Here is a 10,468-nt window from a genome sequence, read left to right as displayed (position 1 = left end):
CACACACACACACACACACACACACACACACACACACACACACAGAGATATGGGTTTGCTTGGTGAGCCTTATCGCTGTGCCACAAAGTGGGAAGATTAGATTACTCACTTCCCTAAACCTCTAACGTGGTTACCATAGCGATAGCCGTGTGACTGGGGCAGCAGCTCGCCACTTTGGAGGCTGTTAGATGGAGCGATCACCGGGGCAACCAAAGGTCAGGCTGCTACCTTAACGTTCGCTTTCTATTTTATTTCATTCTACTGCTTAGATTGAAACGATCAGCTCCTACGATGTGCAACGCAGGAAGCACTAAGCAGCGGACAGAAGTTCGCAGAGTCGTTGACATATAGCTCATGCTAAAGGCTGTAGCTCCTTGGCTAACACCTTGACACCCCTTAGTTAGCTAGCTCTAATTAAGGAGCGCCAACTTAATTCTCACTTTGAGCCACAAAAATGAAGATGAATGTTGTTAAAGGGCCGGTTGTGGCAGGATGCACTGATGAAACCAATGAAGAAACTGCTGAAATATCGACGTCTTTTCACCCTGATTTGTCCGTCCAGCATTTTGCGATTGTTTTGTGATTTTGTGGTGCCAATTTAAAAATATTTGAAAGGAATTTTGCGACAGTTAAGCTAACGTGTGACTTTTTGCCACTTTTCACGGCGATCCGAGACTACGACCTGACATCAAGCATGTCTGAGGCAGCAGTGGAAGTAAGAAACACTGCCACCTGCAGGTGGGAGTTAGCATCGCTTAAATATGATGTCTGAACATTTTTGCAGAAAGTTTGCAATAAACTCATAATTATGAATAAAACATGCTTGGAATCTGTTGATTTTGCATGAAATTGAGAAAAACTGCTTTGATTTGATTGATAAAATAATTTCTATCTATCCTCTGGAGTTTATAGGGCCACATGTAAAGCTGTGGCGGGCCGCTTTAACTTAAGCAATGCAGAAATGACGAGGAAGAGAGTTGGGGGAAAAAAAGCCGGTGTTTGTGCTGCAGCAGCTTTATGAAAATGCTAACCCAGAAGGAGAAGGTATGCTACAAAGAGCTCCAGTTGCTAACAAGCTGTTTACATCAGGATCAAAACAGTTTCTCAAATAGGTTAAAATAGTTTGTTACGAAAACTTTTGACTTTAAACATCCATTCATTATCTACCAGTTTGATTTGACTTTATGTCAGCTCTGCTAAAACTGTTAGTTCCAGGTAATGATGTTAGCTGTAGCTAATGCTGTTAGCTCCTTCCAATGGTGTCCAGCCCACTATAATCAACCCGCGTCATTAGCCTAGCATGTGTTGCGCAGGTGAAAAATATAATAAAGATATGTGATTTTTGGAGTTATTGCGAGTTTTCACAAACAAACAACAACTTTTAGGTTAATAGAAAAATTACAGCGCATGTTTAGCTAACCATGGATCCGTCTATATTAACCTGAATGCTTGAAATCCACTGGAGACGCAGAAATTAGCCATTCTTCCATTTCTTCTTAATGTAGGGGCTGTGGGCACCTTAAGATTCATCGGCCATATTTGAAAAGCCAATAAAACAATAAAGTGTTATTTTTTGCTTCCTCATAAGGTTATTTCTGTGGGCTGCTTCCAACGGAGGAAGATCAATTGATATTGAATTCATAATCGCACCACAGCGGAGCCTCGCTCCTTAATTCAAACTAATGAAGTGCTGGCAAATCCATAGCGTTGTGGGTCTGATCATTGGATTAATTACCCCAGTCAGGCTATTGTATTTCAATTAGGCCCCAATACGCTGCTCATCTTTTCATTAGTCAACAGGCACCAAAAATTAATATTACACAAACAGTGGAGACAGAGAAAAAGATCTTCACGTTACATTTAAAAGTTATTTTTCCACAGGAAATGCAGTGAGAGGTTAGAGCTGCATGTAAACACTGGTAATTAGACTCCACTGAGGAGACGTTTTTTACCATTTACTGGAGAAATGGCGGCTCTGACCTTGACAGAGCGACTGGTTTGGATGAGCGTCGGGATCGGACCTGAAGTCAGGTCAGGTCAGGTCAGGTCGCCGGCGTCCTGCTGACTCACAACCAGAGCCTCGGATCAAATGATGTTTATAAACCATTAAAAAACCAAGAAAAACTCAGGCTGGACGCACATCTGGGGGCTTTAAAGCTGCATAATTAACAGAGGTCCTACAGGGCGAGTTCTTCCTAAACGGGTCGTGATTAATTTGGTCTGAATGGGCTGTTTGTACAGGAAGGATGGATAAGGTCCAAATTTATTCCTCTACAGGTTTTAATGACATTACTAGGCTGTTTTTGAATATCCTGCTGTTTCAAAGGCATTTAAATGTTATTATTAACGGCAGCATATTTATTCAGACATCTAAGTGGGAATAACAAACTTTGCTTCTCTAACAAAAACTAATCTGGTAGCTTTTGTTGATTTTCCAACAAATATTCCTCTTTTCCAAATGGAATCAACAGAAGAAATAAATAAAAATTCATGCATTATTGACCATAACTATGAAAAAACGTATTAATATTTTTTTTATCAACTAATAAAAACGAGATCCAAACATTGGAGGGAGATGAAATCTAATCACTTCTGGTTCTAGTTCTGTGGAAAGGAGATGGAAGTGGGAAAAGTCGATGAGACTTAATATTCCTCTGCAGTAGGAAATGAATAAAAACAAGATGGAGGTCCTCTGATGGACGGCAGCTTCACGCCGTTGGACCAGTCCAATAAAACAAGGCGAAGGTCCAGATGCAGCTAAATTTATTCCTCTGTGATTTTATACTTCAGCCGGAATCCCACCGTGTTTATGATCCGATCTGCCTGGTCACCGATGGCGACATTTTTTAAAAAAAGAAAATTTTTTGGGGTCTGAAAAGTTGCCGTAAAGTTGGCAACATCAACTGCGTTTCTGTTAACTGGAATTACAAAAATTAATTCACCTTTTTCAATTTAAAATAAACATTTTCTTGATGAGAAGCTTTTGCGCTGAATGAGACGTTTTTTCAGCCATTTTGCAAAAACTGCAATGGAAACAGATTTGAATGGCTGATAAAAATAACATCTTATTTAACTGTTACATCCGTCGCTGCCATGTTCTTTAATGGTTTACTGAGTGAAAAAACTTATTCACGTGATTTTAACGGCACTTCTTATTGAATGGGAACAACGCAAGTGTAAAAAATATTTTCTAAAAATATTTTTATTTTTAGAAAATAAAAATATTTTTTTATTTTCTAAAAATAAAAAAAATATTTTTTATTTTTTAAAAATATATATTTTAAAAATATTAAAAAAAATTTTTTTTTTTTAAATATCAATCATTTAATCAATATTAAATGATTGATAACGATCAAATTATCAATCATTTAATATTTTTAAAATTGTATAAAATGGAGCAAAAATATAAAGTTAAGTGGAAATTTGGTGTTTGAAAGATCAAAATGATAATAATTTAAATGACATGATTACAAAATAACAGTTTTTGATCAAAATCAGTTTCTTTCAATATAAAACTGATGAAACTTAAACTGCAGGCGCGTGTCTGAGTCTGGTGGAGTTTTGGTTTAAATATGTCTGTTTTTCACTCACTGGATAGAAAATATAGAAATGTTACTCAAGAAAGAGTAAAAATACTTCATAATAAAATTACTCAAAGTACAGCATAGTAAAAATACTCCTAAAATTACACCTTTTCCAAAAATCAAGTCAGTGTAATTAGTTACTACATGACTGAGGACATCCTTCTTGCCGCACAAATTCACTCGAAGGGCCACGAATGGCCCCCGGGCCACAGTTTGGACACCCATAGGACAGATAATAAACACACTCGTCTTCCGTAATAATGTCTTTATGTGCCGTGCGTCTTTTTTTAGCCTCTGAGAGAATCAGTCTCGACTTAACGTTGTTTTCTTTTAATCTGTGAATTTTCAGAAACCCTCTTCCGTGTGAAGCTCTTGTCGTTTTTTCTCCCAGCAGAGATCATGTGAGCGAAACTCAATTTCCCCTCCACTGTACAATTTGATTTGCACAAGCGTCTGACGCGGACCATGTGACCGCTCTCATGACCGCCGGCTCTCCGCTCTGCACAGCTGACTCCTGTTCTCACTTATCTGATGTAGAAAAAAAAATAAGAGAACACACACTCTGAAGCACGAATGCAGCCATGCATGCTCTGCAGCTTCACTCCACACACACACACACACACACACACACACACACACACACACACACACACACACACACACACACACACACACACACACACACACACACACACACACACACACACACACACACACACACACAGAGTTCACACAAACTGCCTGCAGCCAACGAAACTGGCAACTTCCTGGCTTATCCCGGTTTATGTGTGTGGATTTATGGCGTGCCGTTAAAATATATTTGATTTTCAGCAGGGTGGGTCTCCACTGCTGCTTCCCTCAAAGCCATCTTTTACGGCCTCTTGCTTTAACCTTCTCCCCCGGCTCGTAAAGCACCAGCAGGCTTCCTCCGCCCGCGCTGACCTCTCCTGCCGCTCTGTGCGGACCGAGGCTGTTTGTTTCCTCCTCTGGAGCAGAAACACACTGTCTGCCCCTCAGCTGTTGTTTCCTAATTGTCTGTTTCCCTCCTGAATGGTCGATTCGCTGTTTAGGAGTGTTTTTACTGGAGTAATTTTATCAAGAAGTATCTCTGCTTTTACTTGAGTAGAAGAAAAACAAACATGTTTTAACCAAAATTCACCAGACACAGACACACACCTGCTGGTTTTGTTAAAGTTTCATACGTTTTTTATTGATAGAAACTGATCTGGAAACATTTTTTTCCTTTTGGCTGATTTTGCTACTTGTATTAATTACTGTTGTTTTGGTCCTTAAAATACCAACATTTACATTTATGATCAGTCTGACGATGTAATTAAATGTTTTTTTTTTTTATTTATTTAGATTTCTTTTGGCTCTACTGGCCTTTATTTGATAGTTAATTGACAGGAAAGTGGATAATGAGAGAGGGGGAAGACATGCGGCAAAGGTCGCCAGGCTGGGAATCGAACCTGCGACAGCTGCGTCGAGGACTAAGGCCTCCATATGTGTGTTGTGCTTAACCCCTGCACCACCACAGCACAACCGTTTTTAATCAAATGTTGGTGTAACTCATTAATTCAGATTCTTCTGAGTTCTTGTAGACAGTGATGGCTGTTGGGAGGAAAGAGCTCCAGTAGCAGTCTGTGTTACAGCGACTCTGAAGAAGCCTCTGACTGAAGACAGTCACATGAAGAGGATGGTCAGGGTTGTTGGCCGTTTTCCTGGTTTTATAAAGAATCCTTCAAGGTAAAAAATGTTTTAAAACTTTAGACGGCAACTAATTAAAATCTGCAGAGTGAAATCCTGAGATGCTGTAAAACTGTAACGTTTTATAGAATAAACATTGCTCTACAACGTCACCGCATTGTTAGCTGAAAACAACGTCCAAGCAGAGAATAACTGATTTTTAACTTTGCTGCTGAGTATCGTCAGCCTGCACGCTCCGTTTCCCCTCAGCTTTTAGGTTTCATTAAGACGGGAACCTCAGAGTGACGCAGCAGCACAAGCAAAGCATGATGGGAACGCTGGCGTCACGATGAGTGGGCTCGTCCTGCTCCTGCCTGTCCAGCTCACATACGTGGAGGACGTGTTTTAATCTCAGCCTTACATTTCCTCTCCTCTGTTATCAGCTTTGCAGCGTTTTTATATCAGCAGGCCCTCGGCCTCAGACCATGTTTTTGTTTCTCTATCTCTCCGTTCCATTTCTATCTCTTCTTTCAATCTCCCTCTTTCTCGTGTTCAAGTCTGATGAAGCTCAAACGCACCACAGCTAACGCAGGAGCTGCATATGCAAATAAACTGCGGCATCTCAGCCTGTGTGCTGATTTTAGCCGTCTGCTTTTCTGACATATTGACACATTTTGAAGCATCACAGAAAAGGTTGATAGAAACAGAAAAATTTGAAACAACTTCCTCAATTTTGCAAAAAAAAAAAAAAAAAAAAAAAAAGGTAAATATTTATTATATAAGTATTTAATGTAGCAAAATTCTGTGCCTTACCAGAGGCACAAACCTCCAAATCGGAGGGCGGGACTCTTCATTTTCTTAAGATGCTTTTTTGTTGCTAGTTTGCAACCTCTCCTTCCTGTTTCTTACAGCCATGCGTAGCGTCAACATCTGATTGGATTACGCTCATTACACAACAAATTTACATTTTATGTTTTTGCAACAACTTAAAAGTTCATTCAGAATTTGCATGACAAATTGGATGGAAACATAGCCAGCGTCTCACTTCCTGTCTCATTCTCAACATCCCCTTGCTCTGAACTAAACACACGCCTGGTTTATCTCGGTCGGACAGTTGGAGTCGCTAACGGTCTATGAGGAACCGTTAACTTTAACATGTTTAATTTCTATGTAGACCATTTGATTCACCAAAACAGTGGCCTTTAGCCGACCGCATCAAGTTTCAGAAACTGAAGTCCTCTCACAAAGCTCTTTGTGGAGGAGCTTTTACCCAGTTGAATGCTCTAGTAAACAGTTAAGTTATAACTCGGGGTTAGGACCGGGGTCACTCTGATCACCAGGGATTCTATGTAGCTGCTAAGGCCGTTTTCACACTTGATAGTGCGGTAGATTTGGTTCAGTTGGGGGAAAAGTTGCAACATTTGTTACATTTCCAGCTGCTGTGGTTCTTTCTCTCTGCTCTGAGTCAAACCAAGCTGTTCCCCTCCTCGCCTGTGGGGGCGCTGCACCAAGAACCACTGGAGGAAACGACACTAAAACCTCTGTAGACACCGAGAGCAACTTCCTTCTCCTCAAAATGTAAAGCGTCGTCGGATTTCAGCGATTGTAGGATTTCTCTTTTGTTTTTAGTAAAAGACCACGAGTCATTTCTCCTGTTAGCGCTATGCTAGCACGTTTGTTTTGGCTGTATTTACCCAGAATGCCCTGCGCTGTAGTCCTCTTCCTGCTTTTGGAGCAGTATCTGGTCCACTTGGCATTCGCATATACATTCAAATCGAACCAGAGTTCATGTCAACCGAACTGAGACCGAGGTTTGTAGATGAACCAGAGTTCAGCTTTTGGTCGATTAGCAATCAAATGAACCGGACTTTCTACACAAGCGGACTGGAGTTGGATTAAAGTGGACTAAACAGGAATTATTGCTTCATGGTGGAATGACACAAAAAGAGTCTTTTTACTCTATATAGTAAAACCAAAGCCACATAAGTCTACTACAAAGATGGATTCAATTTAAACTGTTTACCTCTGAAACCTCCAGAGTTTCTCTCTCTAGCTCCTTAAGAAAGAACCTAAATGATGACCAAGAGATGGAGAAATTATCCATCGAGTTCTCCAAGGAAACTCGTTTTATCTTTTTAGAATCAAGATCTTGAACCTTTAGTTGTGATCCACATGCGAGGGTTGAATTCTTGAACTTAGAGGTTTAAACATTTGATTCTCCATGAAGCAAAACTCGCTCCCTGACCCAGAGGGAATATTTCACCTTTTTCCACCTGAGAACCATTCTGTCCAGTTCACTCACATTCATTTCATTACCGTTAAATCTAATTCGACCACAAAACAATCCAATATATCGTCCTGCCTTATGCTCCTCATCTTTCATCCGGTGCCTCCTCCCGCCAATGTTCTGATTCCTCTTCACATCCATTCATCATTCCTTTCCTTTACGAAGATTTACCGACCAGAAGCTTTCCTGAGACTGAAAACTCACACATCCCGTCTTAAATCGCTCCATACCTTCATCAGATCCAGATCTTAAGATAATAGTTTCTTTGTGAGAACAGTTTAACGACAGCCGGGATCTAAAACAAAACCATTACCTTGTAGAGACTTCAGAATTTAAACGTTTCAACAACCTTTTTTTTCCCCCCCTGCTTCCTTCTGCGTTACGGTGCGAAATGAAGCCAAGTGATGAGACAATAATCGAGGTCATGAAATAAACCTGTGAGCAGTGTCATGTCCTCCCTCTGTGTGAACCGTCTGCAGCAGAAACAAGAAGCACCTTCACTGTTTGACAACTGCAACAAGGCCGAGCAAATGAGAAGCTGCTTCATCCGAGCAAACGCAGCGTAATCAGCCGGTCGACTGACACCGGCTGCATCAGGAGCCAGACGCGTCGGCTAACACATCCGTCGCACATTAGCATTCGCCTGCAGCCGTAACACATCTGTACATAAAACATGAATATTTGTCCTTTAGATGCTCGACCAGGTTTAAAAAGAACTTGTTTGGTTTATGTGAAAGCTGTAGAAATACATACAAAACTCATCACAATGTGACGACTGTGGATCAGCTCCAGTTCATTTTTAACTTTTGCTAACTTTGAAGACGTTTAGCAAACCTCGCTTCTCCTAAATTAATTTTTACTAATAAATTGTAAAGCATTAATTTACTCAAAAGCTTCATTTCATCTGGTGAACCTTTCACTCTGAGTCTCAGAAACATATAGGGTTGTTTTAATGCAAAGCTACTCCGGCTGCAGCTTTTCTTTGGAGGAAACCGTCGCTAACTCAGAAAGCTAATGAGAAAAACATCAGCCCTGATTTCAGAGCAATCAGTCAGGGATTACAGCCGGACTCCATCTTTACGCGCTCCGGTCATATGACTAAAACAGAGGGTATACTTCTGTTAGCATGCTAACACCAGAACTCATTTTTAGCTTAGCAGTTTAGCACATCTGATAATTTTCATAATGTTAAGCGCACTTAGTTTCCCCTAAATTTATTTTGTTGTTTTATAAACTTTCAGTTGAATAAAGTTTGAAATCGATGTTAAAGTTTTGGTTATTAAATTCTTCAAGTAGTTAGCCTTTTACAGTCATGCTYTTATTTTGAAGTGGGCAAAAACAGTTAACATGCTAACATGCTAACTTAGCATCTGACGTGGCGCTCTTGAATTTTTTTCTAATCTCTCTGACCTCCAGGTCTTAATGGACTTCAGATATCATATTTTCCAGGCTGCAGGTGCGACTTATATATGTTTTCATATGAATACTGACTTAAATAAACCGAGGAGAATAAAACCAATCGTGGACCGGTATGTCCTGGTAGTTGCCATGGAGATGAATATAAATGGCTTTGCGTGTGGGCCGTCTTGGTGTTGCTGTTTTATGAAACGCGGATTCGTCTCATCAGAGTTTGGGCGAAAATCTGAGCGTCAGAAACTGTCATCAGATTTCGAAGCCAAGGTCGACAGCTCCCAGGAGTTTGTTGAAAAGCAGGTAACCGAACCTTTGCAGCAAATGAAACTATGAATGCAAGTCTCAAGAGCTTTAATGACTTCAACCACGCAGATTAAACTTATCGTAAAGTTGTGTTCAACGTGAGGAAAATAAAACTTTGCGTGTCACAGAGGAGAACATAAAGAGAAGCATGAAAAGCTGCAGCAGCAGCAGCAGCAGCAGCGTATGCAGAGCTGGAGCAGAGGAGGTGTAGGAGGACGGATGAGGTGAGTAATCTTACCATCGTCTCCCGATCCCGACCCGGCATCTGCAGAGAGAACAAACACAGTTATTAACCACGGGCTGCTGCAGACGCACATTAGCTGAATGAGCCTGGGTCAGCATGTGGAAGTGTTCGCCTGTTTGACTATCGGCTTGTGGTCGTGTTGGGAGGATGCTTTCTGTTGCGGGGAGATGAGATTTCTCCAACGGTGGAAAGCAATACCGCGCCTCAGATTTAAAAGAGAAAGGCTGGAATAAATAGTAAGCAGAGGACGAGGCTTTGCGCGCGCTCTGCTTCCAGCTGTTCGCGTGTCAGCGGATCCTTTTCCCTCTGAATCTACGTAACGTTGGGGAAACAGCAGCAGCCGCTCACCCAACCGATCAACGACACCGCTGTAAACGGATCCTCAGGAGCGCAGTGGCGCGATCAGCCTCATAGAACAGAACTATGTTTGGACCTGGAGAAAAACGATCTGGAGCTTCAGCTACTACAGCTGGAAACTAAAAATCAGGACAAACTCTGACCTGAACCCTCAGAGCCACATAAAGACGGTTACAAAGTCGGCCTTCTGTCACCTGAAGAACATTTCCCAGACCAGAGGTCTAATGTCTCAGTGAGATCCAGATCATTACTTACTGCAACAGTGTCTTCATAGATCAGAGAACAGACTTTAAAATCCTGCTGGTAGTTCTGAACAGCTTAAAGATCTGCTGCTGTTGGATCAACCTTCTGGTTCTGCTCTGCATCTCCAGAACCAAACGTGGAGAAGCAGCATTCAGCTTCTATGCACCACAAATCTACAAGAAAAACTGCAAAACAGCTGAAACACTGATTAAAACGGACCTGGTTAGAGCTGCTTTTAAAACGATGGTAAAAATGTAATTCTTTTTGTGTTTTTATGATGTAAAGCTCTTAGAACGGCCTTGTTGCTGAAATGTGCTGTACTAATAAACTTGATTGATTGATTTATTGATC

General features: G+C 41.0%; 1 protein-coding gene across 2 annotated transcripts in view; it reads right to left on the bottom strand.

Moving 5' to 3' along the window:
• Positions 1-10,468, bottom strand: part of tmeff2a (transmembrane protein with EGF-like and two follistatin-like domains 2a) — an 80,961-nt gene that overhangs the window by 52,114 nt on the left and 18,379 nt on the right. The window contains exon 3 of one of the 2 annotated variants that reach the window (XM_008404284.2): positions 9,512-9,538. The exons of the other annotated variant lie outside the window; for it this stretch is intronic. Coding sequence (XP_008402506.1) covers positions 9,512-9,538 — 27 coding nt within the window. The remainder of the gene's footprint in view (positions 1-9,511; positions 9,539-10,468) is intronic. 2 annotated transcript variants of the gene reach the window in all.

The sequence above is a fragment of the Poecilia reticulata genome, linkage group LG2 (genome assembly GCF_000633615.1).
Source record: "Poecilia reticulata strain Guanapo linkage group LG2, Guppy_female_1.0+MT, whole genome shotgun sequence".
NCBI classification, from domain to species: Eukaryota; Metazoa; Chordata; class Actinopteri; order Cyprinodontiformes; family Poeciliidae; genus Poecilia; species Poecilia reticulata.
This window is presented reverse-complemented; position numbering and strand designations above follow the sequence as displayed.